At 35.7% G+C, this 20961-nt stretch overlaps 1 protein-coding gene across 1 annotated transcript in view; it reads right to left on the reverse strand.

Moving 5' to 3' along the window:
• The window catches only part of LOC124115531 (40S ribosomal protein SA-like), a 73077-nt gene that overhangs the window by 34602 nt on the left and 17514 nt on the right, over positions 1 to 20961 (reverse strand). Inside the window, exon 2 of the mRNA XM_046476555.2 lies at positions 15062 to 15227. Within this exon, the coding sequence (XP_046332511.1) occupies positions 15062 to 15194 (133 nt within the window). The 5' untranslated portion in view covers positions 15195 to 15227. The remainder of the gene's footprint in view (positions 1 to 15061; positions 15228 to 20961) is intronic.

A 20961-nucleotide genomic window follows, 5' to 3' on the forward strand; every position in this document is an offset into this window, starting at 1 on the left:
TACCCCCGACCCACCTAGTGTGTCAGTAGTTACAAATTAAATAGCTAGGATAGGGTTAGGCGGGGTTCCCCTTAGACTCCAATATCTGAGAGTAACCTTGACTCAGCCTATGAATTTTTGGGAGTCAAAAATATTTTTTGAGAGTCAAATGTTTTATTTTATGATTAATGAAATTAAAGTGTTCACTGTTAATGTTACACTTAAATTTAAGTATCTTTTAAATATTATATGTCTTTAGTTTAAGCTAACAAGTGCTAATCAATGTTCTCAGAGAAATAAAGGATATATGAATGAAAAACAAAGTTTGTTGGTTTTATCTTTTCACAATCTTTAATTACTTCACAGCTCATGAAACAATTTACAGTGACACCCATACAGGATGAACAAGCATGAAATACTGACATCCCCCGCCAATATGACATGTAGGGTGTGTGCAATGCATTAGCTCCTGTGAACTATGTTCGCTGGGCCTTTTTGTAAATGGCCTAATTGCAGCACTAAAAAAAAGTTATTACTGGTGTTTTTCCATCTGCAGTTTATGATAGAATGTTACTGAATTTGTAATGAGTAAGGATGAGACATATGGACGAACAACTTCTTTATTACAATTAGGAGCGATGGTTTCGGTGTAGGTTCTAACATCATTATCAAGCACGTGAAGTACAGAGTATGGTTGACAAGAATATATAGTGTTTATACAGTTGAGTAGGTTTGAGATCAGTTAAACTGTTGTATTTGTAATGAGTTGTGTTTCTGTGTGAGTGAGTGAAATTTATCGTGAAATTTATCGTCAAATCGGCAATATTTCAGCCATATCGCGACGAAACAGTTATAATAATTACATTTTGATTTAATAAAAAGCTGTCAACGATGGACAGTAAGATAACTAGAATATCACAGGTTTGTTTCTGTATGAAGTTAGTCAGTGAATGCAACTGTGTCCATGACACTTTTAGAGGAACATACACTCAGGCAATGCAGAACTTACCGACAAGAAAGGAAATGTATTCAATACTGTGAGACGACATTATGTGCCAAGTTTGGTAAAGAAATATAGTACGGTTTTCAAGATCTGCTCCGGAAACGAGGACTACCGCCATTTTCAGTCTAAGTCAAAGTCGTTGCCATGGAAACTCGAAAAAAAAAAAAAATTTTAAATCCCAAACTATCAAAAGGCACCAGTTCACCACTAGATCTATCTATATGCCAAGTTTGGTGAAGAAATATGGTACGGTTTTCAAGATCTGCTCCGGAAACGAAATGTGACGGACGGACGGCACCCATTCCTATATCCCCCTATATCCCCCTTCCACATCAGTCTCAACTGTGAGACATAATTTTTAATCATGGATGGATATTAAAGTACATTTCATGTCAGATTATAATTTAATACCACAAACTCATTTACATCTTTTATCTAGTTATCTTGTATTATCTATCAACAGTGAAGTTGAACTGAAGACTTGTGAACACTCGTAACATTTTCTGGTTGAATACAGTTTATTAGCAACAACAAACATGCCCAAAGCTTTACATTTAGTATATACCATATTTAATCGTGTATAATACACACTCGTGTATAATACGCACCCCTAATTATGGGCAATTATATTCTGAAAAAAGTATCTCTCGTGTATAATACGCACAGACTTTTCTTCAGTCTCATTTCAGGATGTCATGATCCGTCATCGGAAATAGCGTAACAAATCCGAATTGAATTACGCAAGTTAATCCTGTTGTTACACTATCTGGGTAATAAAAATGTGTTCTCTGTATATCTGACCTTATGTTTGTCTTCTATTTTATTAATTTTATTTAAAATTTCATTTAATAATGTTTACCTAAATTTCGGCAAAAACCTGTGTCCCTCCGATACTAACAACTTCCGTTTACCCCGTTCCATAGGTTCCGCAGGATTCACCGCAACAATGATAATATTTTCTTCTGTTTCATTTTTAACGAGTCTACACATCTAGATAAACATGTGTCATGGTTAACTTTTAGTGAGAAAATATGCCGAAACGTGAAAAACCTTGTCCATTTGCGGAGTTTTCCTTTGTTTACATCACGTGTTTACATCACGTGCTGACATCGAAGCCACACGGAGTGTGAGAGTTACATTCACTTTGATGAATAAATATATTTTGTTGCGTACCCCACAGTCGCACATTTTTAGTAGCATATCTATATAATTATGCAAAACAATATGTAAAGCCCCCAGCTGTTCTGATTTTAGCATTTGTTTTAAAACGAGAGAAAAGTCTGGTCATGTGACAGGCTATGCAAATTAGCCTGTGGCAGTGGTGTTATGCAAAGTTATGTAACTTCAAAAAACGATGATTTATTAAAAACTAGACGTAAATTTTAAGATGTTTGCAGATATTGTCTTCAGAAAATGTTTATAAATTAAGTTCAGGTGAGTAGTTGTAATATTTTCATTCCAAAGCTGGTAAACAACAACACAGATATTTTGAAATTGTGTCAGTCATGATGCAGTCATTTATTTCTGGACGTATTTTTCCTTAATTGAGAGTCATATACGCAAGAATTCTGCGTCAGGGGAAACCCTGGTTAGGGTTTGAAACATTCATAAAAAAATGGAAAATTAATAAAAAGTTTTTTTCTTTTGACTGCACCCCTCCATATGACACAGATTATATGTACTAAGTTTGAGATGAATCCATTGAATAGTTTAAGAGAAATCACGCGGACAAAGTTGTCGGACGGACGGACAGACGGACGGACGGAATCTTGGTACATGTATAACTATATACCCCCAACATTTTGTCGGGATATAAAAAATAAATGTGGGTTTATATAACGTGTCACGTTATAAAATCTGCAGGAAACAAAGACTCAAAAATATTCACCAATCTTAATTTCATGTGTTTTGGTTGAATATTTTTGATATATGAAAATCAAACATGGCACCCTTCGCCTGACCTCAGCATAACCTTCTGATATTTAAACATCAACAAAGTTTACATCGCGTTCATAAATATGCCTTGGCGAAACATGACTATCTTGGCAATCGAACAATAGAGCTCCAGTTAAGCTGCTTATCAGTGTAAAATATGCATCAGAAATGCAGAAATATGCAGTAAAATAAAATCCAAGCGTATCAAATATGCAACGAAATATTACAGATACGCTACAAATATAAAACTTGTGCGTATCATCAAAATATTGTGAAGGAGCGCTGTGTATTCGATTAGCAAATCAGCAACTTATTTTGAAATTATAAACGGGCATTCCATCAACCATTGCCGAACTCCACGATGACAGTTACATCATGATCATTTGCCATCACGCTTTCTTGTGGAATTATCGTGGTATTTTTTAGTCCTATAAAGCTCTAGAACCCACACAACACCAGTTTGCAGGGACTAGATGAATAGTGTTTATAAATATTTAACTTAAATACCCACATGTGTAAAAACTAGTGGGTAACAGAAATTTGAATACCCAGATAGAATTACTGATACCCAATGATTTTAAAATGCATGGGTAAAATACCCACAACACCAAAAGCTTATCTGGAGCTCTGGAAGAATGTTTCATTTGTCATTTTCTGTTTAATATGACAACAGAAAAAACAACAACCAATGATCGTGAATTATGATAGCAATATTTCAGCAAGTGCAAAGGTCTCTGGATGTGATGTCACAGGCAGGGGTAGTCTGCTGATAAGATTTCGTAACAAAACAAGTACAGTAAATTTTGAAATATTTCGCCTGTTACATACAGAACAAACACAAATCAATACACAGTATCAGTAATCACCACTAATATGAAATAACAATATGTATTTGTGGATATAATTGGCGTATCATTTAATCCGTTTAACCTTGCATGCTCCCGTGACCCGGAAACGGTAGACGATGAATCAACATGCCACATGCAAGTTTCTCGGCAGCCTGGTTCCCTGGGTATGCTGCGCTGGCGCTACACAGACCCAGGCACTGACTTCACAATGGCTGCCTCCACTAGATGAACAAGCGTATAGTTGACAAAGTCATCTATATCCCCCCGCCCATTTTAACACATTATGGTCCCAAACCAGGTAACTGACCCAACATTTCTCTTAGCCCATGTCAAAATAGCTGCAATGGAAATTCTAAAATACACATTTCTAAAACTCCTCAATATCAAATGGCCGTAGGTCAGTATGCGCTTTATAATAATGACATGCAATGTTTTGCAAGGAAATATTTAACAGTTTATTTGTAAACCAATCCTATATTAAAACTTAAATCCAACTTGTCATGGAAACAAACAATAAAAATTTCTAAAAGTGCTATATATCAAAAGGCACCAGTTCAGTATGTGCCTTGTAGACATGCAAAGTTTTGTAAGAAAGTATTTAACGGTTTTTGAGTTAGGCTCTGGAAACAAACTCTACCCTATAGAACCTAAGTCCAACTTGTTGCCATGTAAAAGTAAAAAATAAAAAATTATAAAATTCCTAAATAGCAAAAGGCACCAGTTCAGCATGACTCTGATAGACATGTAAAGTTTCGTAGAGAAATATTTAACAGTTTCTGAGTTATGCTCCGGAAACGATTTCGGGACGCACACACGCACGGACGGAACCCATTTCTATATCCCCGCCAACTTTGTTGGGGCGGGGGATAACAACCATGGTGGACAAGACCTGTATTTACTATAGAAAAACGCTAGAACGGGTGGTTATAACTTTTTCTTGGCATTTTAATAAATGCTTTTGAAATGTATACATCACGAGAATAACGTCAATTATTACTTTTAGTGAAGGAAAACATTTAAGCTGTTTCAGGACTCGAAAGTGGTCATCACATCAATGTAAACAATGACACACACCCCATTTTCGACAGTGATATGTGCGTTAATATTTCGTGTCAGCTCACTGTTGTCACGAAATTGTACACATAATACATGAAATTAAACGACCACATTAATGAAATACTGTTAGCGTCTTTATTTTAGCAATTCTGATGACGCAAATGTCGCTGATTATGCCATTTTCTCCCATTGTAAAGTGGTGGGTTTAGCGGAGTTATAGAACGCCCAGTATAATAACTAGAGAAAAAACCCAAATAGTTTTGATCCGTAATGAAGATATTTAATGATAGGGTCTGTCATTGGTTCTGACTCATGAAAAGCCATTTATTTGGCATTTGTTTTCTTATTACACAATGAAATTAATCATAAATAGATCTAATAATTTTGGAAACATATTTGATTAATTTCAATCTAGTGTTTCTGAACTATGTGTGAGCATGTAAAAATGTCGGGTCTGAATGGGATAATAATATAGTATATGTTCATAATTTTGAATTAATTTGGTACAGTGGCACATATATTCATGTGTATTCTATATGATACAATATAGCCACTGGGGAATCCGTGTACAGAACCTCATAAAGAAGTGTGCATACCATTATTATTGAAAAATAGTTATGATTATAATCATGTTATATCTGTGTACAAAATTATCTACAAATAAACTACTCAATAAAAGAAATTAAGTTACATTATTGCTCAAGCATTGGAAAAGAAAACCAATATGATCATGTTGGTAATACATAACATTAAAAGTGCACAGAAAATGTAAGATTTGAGGATGAAAGCTGGAGACATATGTTTACTTTCCACCATTTATTTGTGACCTCTTAAGGGTGATGATTACCCGGTACCAATAGAACCTGTCTTGACTATGAGTACCAAAGTTTTGGGGGCTTAAAGCCAGTATCAAAGCATATACTGACATAATTTAGAGCATGATACACATGTAGATCTGACAAAAGCAATAAATCACATTCCTGTAATATATCATCTTTTATTCAGACAGTGGATAAAATGATGCATTTGAATCTGTTTGCTTCACACTCTTATGCTTTAACAGTACTGTTTCCATGTCTGGTTCAAACACCTAATCAGTGATTTTGGTTTGAATTCAGGAGAATTTGTACTGAACTTGTTAGTATTTAAATTACAATAAAAAATTGGTCAACATGTTCCAAAACTGATTACCGTATTCGACGTAATAAGCGCCCAGGGCGCTCTCAAATTAAGAAATAGGGGGCTCTTATTGGAATATTATTTTAGTGTGAAAAAAAAGTTGAAAGATAAATATCATGATTTATGCTGACAGCCTGAAATATGTACGACAGATATATTTTTCCAGATCTTAATTGCCCATAATTAAGTGTGCACATAACACTTGTGTACACTGATAAATCGGAAGGGGTGCTAATTGGGATTGTTCATTGGCCAAGCGAGGCGCTTATTACATCGAATACGGAATGTTATTTTTTGTTTTTGCTTTTATGCAGAACATCATGTTCATCAGCTTTGCATGTTTTTAGATTGTTCAATTTGTTGTATACAAACGAGATGGAATTTTCTCAGATGTCTGATTGTTGAAAACCTTTGGAGTTAATGTAGATTGGTCAGTCGAATCATCTAAAATTACAGTGTTCCCTCGTTATTGCGCCCATCAATATAGCGCTAACTTGGTTATAGCGCACATGGCTCCCAAAATTTACAAACATTTTCAATAAACTCAAGCTTCCCAATAACACGATGGTTTCCCCCATCTCAGAAAACATTATCAGCTGATCACCACGATCATGTAACACCGGAAATACCAGTAAACAAATCCGAACTGAAGTACGCAATTTGATCCTATTATCCAGTTTAATATCTGGTGATAAAAAAAAAGTTCCTTGTTTATGTGGACTAATGTTTGCAAAATATTGTTTTAATTATATTCAAAATATCATTCAATAATTGTAATAATGTTGAAAATTATTTCGGCAAAATCGTATGCGAAATGATTGGTAGATCGCACAACTCACCGTTATTTACAGCAACCACGGTCAGATTACCACTATTGACACCTTGAAACGAACTTTAGTTGCAAGAGAATGGGTACACATCATACATGCCATACCCCATGACTCACTAAAAGTCATATTTGAGGCAGTTTGACTATTTAATGTCAACATAACGCTTTCGCAATCAAAATACATGTAGCGCGGGAAGTCACTACGGTGACTGGTCAAAATCGTTCCATATGTCAAAAAATATCCTGCATACAATCTGTACCAAAGTGCCACGATTGTGGTTCTTATAATTTTAAGTATATATGGTGGAAGCTGTAACTAAAATAACACGACATTGGAATATATCATTCCTGAAAAAATAATACCGTATTCGACGTAATAAGCGCCCCGCCCTAATAAGCGCCAAGGGCGATATTGTCTAATATACTGGCTAGTGAACAATTCCAATTAGCACCCCTCCGATTGATCAATGTACACAAGACTTTTTTATTCGTGTATAATACTCACTCGTGTGTTATATGCACCCTTAAGTATGGGCAATTAAATTCTGGAAAATATATCTGTCGTGTATAATACGCACAGACTTTTCTTTTGTATCATTTCAGGCTGTCAGCATAAACCACAAAATTTACGATCTTTCAACTGTTGGTTTTTTTTCTTCACCAAAACTTTATTCTGATAAGAGCCCCGTTTCTAATTTTGAGAGCGTCCTGGGCGCTGATTACATCGAATACAGTAATTTCAGATACAATTTCTTCCGACCATTGCGTCAGATTTCTTTTAAGTGGTATCACTGGGTACGTTTTAACTGAATCACCGGTAGATTGGGAGGAAACGTGTGCACAGCTGATTTCTATTTCCGGCTAAGTTTACGAGAACATACACGCGGTAATCTTAATCTCTGCATATAAAACAATGCCTTTGAAAGCAGGAAATACATTTTAAATGGTAAATCATCATGTCTAGTGATGTTTTACATCAAATTTCATACTTTAATTGACCAAGTTTGTTATAGATCTACCTGCTTATTCACCTGAAGGGATACGATGTGTTGTACAATTATTTATAATTTGCTTGGAAGTTATGGTTATTTGTTATTTGCATCCTAAAAATGCATTATTTGAATTTTGATAATAAATAATATGTATAATTATAACATGCCACACCATGACTAATGTTACATTTATATTTTTTTCATCCTGTGAAAAAGAATACACATGGATGTGTATGCCACTGTACCAAATTAATTCAAAATAATTAACACATTCTTTATTATTATGCCATTCAGCTTTAGACATTTGTACAAGCACAAAACACCATATTGGATTTAAATGATAATTTTTCCAAAATTATTACCGGTAGATCATCAATGATTAATTTCATTGTGTAATAAGAAAACAAATGCCAACTAAATGGCTTTTCATGTGAATAAAATCTAAAGGCCAAATGTCAGAACCAATGACTGACCCTATCATGAAATACCATTATTTCAGATCAAAAGTGTTTGGTTTTTTCTAGTTTTATACTGGGCGTTCAATTACTTTACAATTGGAGAAACGGGGCGACATCTGCGTCATCAGTTTTGCTAAACTAAAGATGCTAACAGTATTTCATTAATGTGGTTGTTTAATTTCATGTATTATGTGTATGGTTTCGTGACAACATTGAGCCGACACAAAATATTAACGAAAAATATCACTGTCGAAAATGGTGTGTGTGTCATTGTTCACATTTCATTGATGTGACGACCACTTTCGAGTCTTGAATAATAATTGTGTCCCCCGCAATACGTCTCTGGATATTGTTGATCGGCAATGATCACCCTCCATAACAGGTGTGCGAAATGGGCGTGACAAAACATGTTTCAAAATAACATTCATGTGTTGCTGAATATTATAGGATATAAGCATATTAATATCATATATATATATGTCTGTAGTATATATATATATATATATATATATATATATATATATATATATAAAATACTAGACATATTTTCACATTAAATTTGGGATAGTTTTCATTTTATGATAGTTATAGATTCTACTTCTAGCATGATTTAAGAACAATTTCATGGAGCATTCTTAAATGTAGTCAATAAATATGAAGACCACCATGATTACATATTGATGATAAGATTTGTTAATGTCTAGTTATTTACAGCTGTTCACAGCTTTTAACATCTAAGGCATATTTTTACATTTAGTTATTTTTTTCCATGGACACTAAGTATTGGTTTGTGCATCAGCACAAGTATAACTGATCAAACTTCAATTATTATCTTTAGTTTAAACATATTATTCAACAATTATCTTTTATGTGAATAAGTAGCTATTTGATGTCATTATATAATTTTATTATTCCATGAATAAGAAATAAATAGATAAGATCCTTAACATTTACATACAAAACTCATATGGACATTTAAACTTGTGCATTAGGTGGTTTGTTTCCAAACAAACCAATTCTAAAATATAATTGTATTTTGAAAATGATACATTACCTTTTTGTAAGAGTATATGAATTATTTGTTTGTTTAATCACCAGAACCAGGGTGGCACTTAAGCTGGTGAGTTAGCCATATGTTTATAAGAGAATGTTATCTTTTGAAAAAGGAATAGGGCACATAGACAATTCTTGCAGTTCTGTTGGAGAAAAGTACATTGAAAATATCCTACCTTATGTATTTTTCCTGGGTTCTCACCTATGAAATTATGTGTAATTAGTCTGGCAGGACTTTCTGTTGCAGTATGCTCAGGTGTGTGACAGTGACGCGCATGCATGTCCCTAAAGGAACATGAACATTGTACATGTTGTAAACTGTGGCCAAAAGGTTTTCGTCCATCAGTCCATGTGATGTACAAAAATTCAAAATAAATGCATATCACCAGTCCTTGATCAAACATCCTTGATGGGTTTGATGGGTTTCTGAACATCCAGTCAGTACAGGTCGATATGATGTTCCATATGTCTCAGCCTTCAGGGTGGGGTAAAAAGAAATGTCACTGTATGTACATGATTACCCTTGTCAGATGTATTTTATCCTGTCAGCCAAACCCAAGATTTTATTTTCGCATACATGCAGGGTTCGAAATTAAGGGACGCAGAGATGCAAAATGAGTCTTAATTTATGATTTTGCATCTATAAATCAAAATAAAGATGACATTTTTTGCGTCTTGCTTTTTTCCGTTTCAAAATCGGTTGAGAAACACCTAAATCCACTGTGATAGCTTTTGATTTTGCGCAGATTTTCTTTGATTTGTTACCTCTAGTTTAAAGTTACCTCACCGTTTTTACTTCCTTTCTTTCCGTTCAACTATGGTGGACGTGGACTATTCCCAGCTCTTTTTGACCAATGAAAATATGGCATGGAGATTAATATTATGCAAATGACATATGTCTATTTTCGAGAGACCAATCAAAAGCCGTAAAAACTGTCATTGGTAATTCATTCAATTGACCCAAGGTCGTTTCTTTATTAAGATGACATCCCATCCTCGAGTCCCCATACACCCTGTTGGCTGGTTGACTGACCAAGCCGTAGTCACGTCAAAATAGTATATAATTTTATGAAACTACCTATCATATTATTTATTTATTAAATCCATCACATTTCACAATGTCTGAAATACGTATTCCATTTCAATTTATCATTTGGTTATCGGTAGATTAAAAAGCCTATTCACTATTTCCCGCAATGTTATTGAAAATAAAAACGGGTCCACAATGAACATGTCAAAGAGCAATATAAAGACGTTTCAAGAATATATTTAAATATATTATTCAAAGTAATAAATAAAATCAACAAAAATATATCTGAAAGTTGTCAAACTTACATCTAATGTATTATTTATCTTTTAGTGCGATCACCTGTAATGTAAGTCAATTGACATCTCATCTTTTGTCGCCTCAATTTCCTCGGCTCGGACACGATGTTTAATGCAAAAATATAAGCATGAAAAATATGTCACAGCTCGTGACCTAGCACGATACATCCATGCAGTTCCATATTTTTAATATAGATCACAATTTCATTCTTGAAACGTTCAGAATAACACGATTTAACAAAAATCTTTCGTCAAATTCTGAAATCCATCACAATATAGATGTTGGTTGGTTGGTTTGTTATTTATTGCCGCACTCAGCAATATTCCAGCTATATGACTGCGGTCTGTAAATAATCGAGTCTGGACCAGACAATCCAGTGATTGATATCATGAGCATCGATCCACTCAATTGGGATTGATGACATGCATCAACCAAGTCGGCGAGCCTGACCACCCAATCCCGTTAGTCGCCTTTTACGACAAGCATAGTCGCCTTTTAGGGCAAGCATGGGTTGTTGCAGACCTATTCTACCCCGGAATCTTCACGGGCTCAATATAGATGTAATTTGATAGGCTGACTAAGGTCAATCACGAACCTTGTAGCAGATTTCGGCAAAGAAGGCGTCACTAGAAACCAATTTTATCTAAGCTTTCTAGCGATGTGTCATGTGGCAGTCTTCGACGAACGTGTTATTCAAAAACGGAGATATTTCTTCATGTTACTGAGCAGACAGCCGCTGTTATCAGGAAATGGGAGATGACAGATACTATTTATAATTCTTTTTAAAATATTTTTCTAATTGCGTAAACAATTGTTTTTTTAAGAAATCTTATAATTGCGAAAATCATTAATTTTCATCTGGACGTTATGAATATGTAAGCTTACATTTTTTTTATTTACAACAAACTTAATTAATTTTTTAATATAATGTGATAAACATAACTTTCATATTTATAAACAATAGGATTAGACCTTGAAATGGTGAATAATATGTAATAGCAAAGATGTTTTACAAGCAGATATTTTCTTTGATAAATGGTGGCTTCATCTTTCACACAAGAGTCTCTGGTTCCTCAGTTGGTGTGTATAAAAGTGCCCTTGCCATCATGAAACAAGAATTTCCAAAAACAAAAGCGTTAGTAATAAAAACCAACAACACATTTGTCTTTTCCTTGTATGATCTTAGGTACAGTCAAGTCCTGTTAATCCCCGACAATCAACTTTACCTGACACTAATGATCGGAACCGATTAAATCAGTGCTATTTTGACCCGTTAATCCTTCAGTCTTACACTCTGACTCACCTAATTTGCAACGAATTATCGAAATAACTCATTAATCAGTCTCGTTAATCTGACAGTGATCAGCATACTCCGTGGTCATCTGCCCGTGGGTACACAGCCCATGTTTTGATGCAAGAAGAGTCGGCTGGTAGCTGCATATTACAACAGCTGCAGAGATAAACTTGCTTAACAATAAATAATTAATGCTTTAAATAAAGAAAACAGGATTTATTACATGCTTGGATTACCTCAATCTCATTAAAATCAGATACAAGTTCTCGCTAATCATCAAGGACATCCCATTACAGGTCACATCAGAACTATGACCAACCAATTAAATGACTAAAAGTGAACTTTAGCCACTTAGAAAGCAGCTTTCTTAAGCTTTGCGGCAACAGTTTCAAACTTCAGGCTTCCATTCCAGACTAAGCTTTTTAAAGTATTTTGAATAAGCCTTACAGTCCGTAACAGTTGTTTTGTGTTGAGCTTTAGAGGTTGCATGATTAGAAAACATATTCCATTAACAATGTAACATAATATGAATATTTCATTTGTATTTTTTCATTACATGTTTGTATCGTTGTCTATCGTTAGTTGTCCGAGTTTCGATCACGAACGTTGATAATACTTAATTTCGTTTATCCGACATACTCATTAATCCAACATAATCATAAGCAACCAACTATGTCGGATTAACGGGACTTGACTGTATAGTGCTTGGAATTTTAAACATCATAAATTATTTTTTTTAAATTTCATGAGGATTTTTTTTAGATAGACCAACATTAAACCATCTGACAAGTTAGATAGAATAATAACTTTAAAAGCCCTCATTTATCAGGTGTCCATATTTTTCATAATTTTTTTCTACTTTTAGGACAAAACATAAGCTGTCTACTGTTTGGTTACAAAAACAAATGCTTGTTTTAAAATGTGAAAAGGAATCCTACAGATCAGAGTTATTACATTTAACCAAATCCAGTTGAAATGTAATTTTTGTACCTTAAATTTCTTTTGAGTTTATTCCCAAACCGGTATGTGATTTTGTACCCAGAATAATTTTGTATTAGTTTCAAAGATAAACATTACTTTTAGTGTCAAAGAGTTTATTTATTATCACTTTCCTATCAAAACAATACAATTAAATAAGGGTTTACCAATTTAACTGGCTCTTCTTCAGTGGCAATTAAGGTTGTCACCTTCCCATCAAAGCCAAACAATCAATTTAAATTTTGACAATGTGGACTGACTTCATTGAAGGACAACGTACAGTTAGTCACAAATATTATGAACTTGATGAAATGTTTTATCATAATGTTCTGCTAATCGTTTGCAATAAACGTGAAAAATAAAAATAATTCTATGGATTTAGTTCAGTTTTCTTGGGTACAAAATCAGGAAGAATTTTGGGTACAATTTTGTTTTGGGTACAAAATCACATTGCCCTACGACATCCAATATTTTTCATTATTCCCAGTGTTTGTTGACTTTGTTCAACTTAACAAATTGCGAGTTAGGCCACGCCCAAACGTACGTGTCACTACACTTATCAGCAGGAATGTCTGAAAGTTAATCACACGAAATCATATGCTAACTCGATAAAAATGAGATTTTTTTCACAAAGATTAAACATCTGTGTAAAGAATTCTAGAAAATCAAATTAGATATATGAAAAGGATTGTAATTATATCACAGGATCACAATGCATGTGGAGTTGTTTGTTTACCGCAGTTACCATGATTGTACAACTTTCATCCAATGATGTTACGATTCAGATTGTTTTTGTTTATAATTAATTATACAGAAAGTTGAAAATTTTTAGAAATTAAGGAACTTGAGTGCTTTCCTTTCACACGTTAACAAAAAATTATGATCGAATGTGAAAAATGGTAAAATGATAAAGACACCCTCGGACTGCATGTCGCTCAACGTAAAGTGCCACAAGTCAACAATGTCCGTTTCTGGTAGTTGTGTGCCGCGAAATTCGTTTTCTTTTTGATGTAAATAAACTACAAAAAGTCTTGATATTTTGCAAGCTGAGCATTTCTGCATACCATACATAATTTAAATGACACGTAAAACCTACTTGGAAAATAGTTAGTGCTAGTTTTATTTTGGGCTGTTATGCAATCCGCCTGTCGAATTGGTTCGACAGTAGCAACACGGCTATTGACTCTGTTGAATGGGTTTGACAGTAGCATTTAGAGCTTTTAGGAGTAATGCAGGTAGAGCAAAAAATATATAACTATATACATATATTCAGTAGATCAATAATCACACTGTTTGCCAAAAACTTTAAAAAATTTAAGTCTACTACCCCAAACGTGTATTTTGGCACTATATTCAGTAGATGTGACTATTACAAATTCATCTTACTAGACCAAAAGGAATTTTACTAGACAGGGGCTTTGGACTAGTGGACAAAGTTGCAGACTGTAATCATTTTGACTTTCCAAATCAATCAAAAGAGATTATTCCATCAATCTCTCCAGCCAGGGTCAGAATTAAACTCAAAAGCTTTACTAGCCTGGTAAAAGATAAAATGCTCTTGTAATGTCAAAACAATGGTGAAGTTTGAAATAGCCTGAATGAATTTGTGCTAGCCTCAGGGTAGCGGGCTAGTGTTAAATTCCTACCTGGCAGCACTAGTCATAAGTCATAATTACTGTATTCGATGTAATAAGCGCCCAGGACGCTCTCAAAATTAGAAAAGGGGCTCTTATTAGAATAAAGTTTTGGTGAAAAAAAACAAACAGTTGAAAGATTGTAAATTTCGTGAAATAATACAAAAAAAATGTTTGTGCGTAATATACACGACATATATTTCCCCCAGAATTTAATTGCCCATAATTAAGGGTGCATATAACACACGAGTGAGTATTATACACGAATAAAAAGTCTTGTGTACATTGATCAATCGGAAGGGGTGCTAATTGGGATTGTTCACTAGCTAATATATTGGCAAATATCGCCGTGGGCACTTATTAGAATATTGTGCTTATTACGTCAAATACGGTATCCCATAGTGCAACACTAGTAACAACATTTGAAGCAATTTTCAAACACTTTTTTCATTTTTTATTTTTAACTTTGTGTAAAAGATCCAATGACAACACTTGCCATCTGGTTTACGTTTGAATACGTAAGATTCCATCTGGAAGTCCACATTCGTTGATCCAAGATGAGTGGAACATGCCAAGAATTTGGTAATGTCCTCTTCCTTCAGAGATAGGGCGTCAAATCCTCCGGACATCTTGAAGTCAGTCAGAGAGTTACGGCGACTAACCTACAAAAAGAAACAATTTTTTTTTAAAATAGTGCTATGACCGTGTAGCTCACATGTAGATATGTAGTCTGTATATAAATGCAAACAAAGAAAGCCACTTAAAAATCACTTGAGGTATTGCAATTTTTATACTTTCAGTGTAAACACCAAGGACAAAAGTATAAACAAATATGAACCAGAAGAAAGACAAGTTCTATGGATGAACAACTTCTTTATCACAATTAGTGCGACGTTTCGGTGAAGATCCTAACACCTTTATCAAGCAAGTAGGATCTACACCGAAACGTCGCACTAATTGTGATAAAGAAGTTGTTCATCCATTGAACTTGTCTTTCTTCATCACACCAACTTCTAAATGCCACTGAAAGAAGAAATGTGAACTATGCAGAATGTTTCAAACTCTGCAAGAATGATTGTATTTCTGAGCACACTTTTTCAATACAAAACAGTTAAATTTACTTTGCACAAAGTTAACTCAGAGCATCATGCAAAACAGACCTTCAAAGGAAAATATTTTAACTAAGGACATACAATTTTCCAATAGACTGATCCTGCTGGTCATTCAAAACTGGCACATGTGTCAGTATTAAACCTATCAGAAGGCCAGGAATGCTTTGTGGATTTACCAAGACTTACTTCCAGGGTCAAAGGATGCCTGTGTAGCAGTTTGTGCTATTCTCACTTGCGATATACATTATGTATAACTGGGGTTAGGTGAACACCTTTACCCAAACCAATCAGTCATTGAGGCGCTGTAGGCCTTATCAGTTGAATGTTGCCACCAACTTGAACACGACCTACATCTGCTCTTTTAAGATATAATTTTGGGGAGCTTTTTAGACATGGTTTTAGTTTCAAATCATAAAAATTCCCAATAGTCCTATCTATTATTGCAAATCACTCGCGCAAAAAATATTTTCTTAACATGGAAATAGTCAATGGTTTTGATTCACTCAAAATCTATAATTTCATTCACATAAGTTCTCATTAGACCATGATTAGAATATTTAAGCATTTCAAAATGGAGGCAGGGCCTAGTAATAAATTACCTGATCCTATTCCTGTGAATGGAAACCCCCCTTTCAAGGTAAGAAAGAGGAGGTGGGTGGGGTGAAATGGGGTTTAACATTGCGGCCAAGATTATTACACATGAGCGTCTGCTTGTACTACTCCAGACTGATGCCGATTTATAGTGCTAGCCCACTGAGATACCATGCCAAAGTTTAATATGAATACCCCACTCAGACACAGTATACTGACTCCGAGCCGACCAGTCCTTGTTTTAAACCCTTAATGCCGATCGCCAGACAGGGGAACAATGAGTATATCTTTTAACGTCTTTTGGGACGACGCGGCCAGGGATTGAACACCCGACCTTCGGCTCTCCGGGCGGATGCTCTACCCCTAGACCATTGAGGCGGTCGTAAGAAAGAGGAAACTTATTTTACTATTTGAGAAGAATAGCGAATTAGTGGAATATTTTGACAGATTCAAATAAAGGTTTATTTATTTGTTATGAGAAAATGATTTTTTCCAAATACAAACAAAAGTTATTCACTGGTAGTGGGGTCTTACTGGTATACATTTTAGTGATTATACAACTTAGTTACTTAATTTACTGAAATAAGATACTTTTTAAAAGCACAGATTATAAAACGACAGGCAAAATCGTCCCGCATTCTTCTGCCTCAGGTTTTGTCTTTTGTCTGCTCATCCATTTGATTACTGTGTCCAAAACTAATGTCACCTTAGTAACTGAAGATGCAGTCAGTTGTTATATGGCTCATTTGAAACAAACAAAGTTTGGCTTCATCAGAACTATGACTGCATTTGAAAAATGTGTATACCCATTTATAAGGTGAGTTTTATGTAACTAGAATTAGGGGAATCAAAGGTGGGTGGGTGTCCTTTTTTAATATGTGGATATGAAACTGCCCTCTATGATTTGGGAATGACTTTATGGCATCCATCTTGGTTTTGGTTAATAGGCTGGCAGTTGAGTGACAACCTGTGAGTGCAGGTGTATTGTGTTGGCTGATGGATACTGAATACAAGTGTATATGAAGAACCTGTGTCTATTTTATCATGGTAGCAGACCGTGGTTAACACCTGTCCCTGATCTTGTCCTGTATGTTGCAAAAATCACTGGTGTAGGGGAAAAAGAAAAAGAAATTGACAAGAAAGAAGACATGGCGTCTGGTGGCAGCTATAAGAAAGAGCCCCCCAGCATTCTCAGGGGCCATACCTTATAACAGATGGATTGAAGAAGTCTGCGTATGGATGACTGTTAACAGACCACCATCCTGAAGAAAAATCAGGGACCTGTTTTGGCTTATCGCTGCCGGAAAACAAAGGTAGGATTCATGATAAAGTTTTCAGTGAATTAGGTGTCAATAAATTGAATCAGAAAGATGGTGTAAAAACATTCATACGGATTATGGACAGTGTGTTATAAGATTGGAAAGAATGGCCATGGAGAACTATGTCACATTTGAAAAACTTTCTAACAAACCCAAAGAAGTGCACAATGAGCCTACCGCAATTTGGCTTTCAAATTACTTGAGAATCCTGGACTCAGTCACACAGATCGTCAATAATAATGAGGCAACCCTATTCAAACAGATGAGTGTTTCGATGAGAAAGTTCTTTGGGAAACAGTCCCTACCAGCATCAGGTGGTCATGAGAAGATGATCCCAATATCAGAAATATAAGTTGAACCAGTCTATACTGTCTATGAAGAATCTGCCCTAAGCACACGTCAGAGAGGTAGAAGAGGTCAGGGAGGTTATGGAAATTACCAGAATTATGGTAGGCGGGCGAGGGAACAATCCATAGCTTAAAGGTTATGGAGGACTGTTTGGTGGACGAAGAAACAGCAGTAATGTATATGATGGAACAGAAAGTGCAAGAGGGAAGAGAGTTCTTGGGAACGGATGGCAGATCTCTTCACTGTCAGTCATTTGGCGAAAGGTTGTCCACACTCCTATGAACATATGGACAAAAGAAAACATGGTGAAAAGGAGGAGGAATTTGTACTCTTCACAGGAAACAAAAATGAAGAACTCAAGGTATAGGAGGGAAACATTATATACAGCAATTCTAGACTGTGCGTGTAGCTCTACAATAGCTGGGGAAGTTCAAGAAGACTCCAAGACCAGTTGTGTGCCTACCTTTGGCAACTGAATTTAATGAAGTTGAAGCTATGGACTTGAAAGTGTGGAAACCAGGCGTGTATTTCCTGCGCCTGATTGATCTTGCAACAAGATTTAGTTTGGCAGCAGTCATCAGAAGAAAGACTCCTAAAATAATCATTGATAAAATCCTAAAATTATGGATAGGCAGTGGTTTCGGAATTCCGAAAGTTTCGGTCAGATAATGGTGGTGAATTTGCAAATGCTCAGTTCAGAGATATGGCTGAAAATTTGAACCTAGATATTATGAACACTAGGTTTCAGTCCATGGCAGAATGGGGTTTGTGAGAGAATTCATTCGGTTGTAAACAATTGTGTTGCAAAGATTATGGAAGATAACTTGCATCTGGACTTGGAACCTGCATTAGTATGGGCAATCAACGCAAAGAATTCTCTGCAAATGGTACATGGATTGAGTCCATATCAATTGGTTTGGGGCTCAAATCCAAACATGCCTTCTGTCCCTAAAGATAAACCTCCAGCTTTGGAGGTGACCACCATCAGTGAAACATTTGCTAAGCATTTGAACTCATTACATTTTCCAAGAAGGGCATTCATTCAAACAGAATCCTCTGAACGAATTCGGGGGGCACTGAGGCATAATGTCAGACCATCAGGTACCACCTTTCATGCAGGTGAAAAAGTCTATTACATGACTGAGAGACAATCAGTGGAAGGGACCTGGGAGTGTGTTAGGTCAAGACGACAAGATCGTTTGTGTAAGGCATGGAAGCATATACATCAGGGTCCACACTTGTAGGCTTCATAAGGTAGCACACAGACAAAATCAAGGACATGATACACCTGATCAGGTGATGGAAAGCAAAAATGAAGGAAATAGTAGGATCTATCCAACATGTCCAAAAGAGCATGAGAACAAGTTTCATGAGGAAGACTATTATAATGCTCCCTCTGGTGTTGAGAAAAATAAAGGTGAGCATAGCTCATAACATTTCCTAAGGTGAAAGACAAGGTAAAGTATTTGCCACAAAATACAGACAAGTGGAAAAAAGCTGAGATGATCAGTAGAGGAGGCAAGGCTACAGGAAAGTGTAAGGGGTATTTCAATGTCCGTGAAACTGATAGTAAAGATTTCAAGACATTAAACTTTGAAACTGATGTCCAGCCATGGGGAAAAGGTTGAAACTGACAATCTCAGGTCAGCTGAGGAAGTGAATGTTGCCTTTGTTCCTTGTAGACCTGTGGATAAAGCTGTAAAAATTGCCATAAAATCCAAACTTCGAAATTGGGAATTGTTTGATGTTTATGAAGAGGTGCTTGATTGTGGCCAGCCATGTATATCTACAAGATGGGTGATAACTGAAAAGGTCAACTGGTCAATGGAGAAAAGAAAGAAATCAAGGCAAGAGGTTTGGAAGAAAAGCAACGTGTGCAAAGCGATTCGCCAACAGCAGGAAAAAGATACCCTACTTTTTCAAATTTCCCCTATTTTCTACATGATGGTGGGAGAAGTCCCCCCTTGATTTTCAATTCTGGGTTGGATACTGTACGCTTACAAAGTCTGTAGCCAATCAACAGAGCGGCATCTCAAAATTCATTGCATCTGTCAATCAAGGCAAAGGAACCTAAACAAATACATCAGGGAGAATGCAGCTGTTTCAAATGACGTGTCAGAAACTGGCAGAGTGTAACATAGTTCTCCAGAATCGGGAAAACACAGTTGGAAAAATGCGATTTAGAAATGAAACCGAAAGACGAGATTTGTGGAACTCAGGCCAGTAGTTGTGAAAGTAGTCCGCTTGCTTGAGTGGAGCTTAATTGTTTACATCAGTGCTAGAAACTAACAGTTTTTGCAAAACCCTTCAAAAGGGCAAATTTCTACTAGTTCTTATGATACATTAACAGTTGGGCAAGGACTATAGGACTAGTGCCAATAGTAGTATAGGTAATGGGGGTTCTGGACCACTTCCACTGGAGCCAGATTTATATACCTATACTGCTACTACAGGTGGCATTTTTTTTATGTGTAAATGACTATGCGATTCAACTATAGTCATATGATTAAACTAAATTGAGTCTAGCTCACCACCACCTGGAGCCAATCAATGCTTCTATGATATAATTTTTTATAGGTAATGGGGGTTCTGGACCACTTCCACTGGAGCCAGATTTATATACCTATACTGCTATTACAGATGGAATTTTTTATGTGTAAATGATGATGCGATTCAACGATCGTCATGAGTCTTATTAAAAGAAACATCAATATTGATTAATAATGAATAAAATTTACTATAGCCCACGAGGATATTGGAAAGGTATAGGAGCAATAAAAAAATTAGCCACCGCGGCTAAGGTATCTAAAGATGTGGCCAAGGATTGGTTAACCCTTTCGCCCCGACTGCCCGATTTATCGGGCAGCATAAACCGTGTCCCAGGACCCGGCTGCCCGAAAAATCGGGCGGCTATTGTCCAAGCCCCACACACGGCTGCCCGATAAATCGGGCGGCGCGACTGTGTTTACAAAATCGCTCTTTCAACTTCCTTTCTCGTGTGTAATCTCGTTCTAAATATGGAAACG

Source organism: Haliotis rufescens, unplaced genomic scaffold (assembly GCF_023055435.1).
Source record: "Haliotis rufescens isolate VD_foot unplaced genomic scaffold, xgHalRufe1.0.p SCAF_65, whole genome shotgun sequence".
NCBI lineage: Eukaryota > Metazoa > Mollusca > Gastropoda > Lepetellida > Haliotidae > Haliotis > Haliotis rufescens.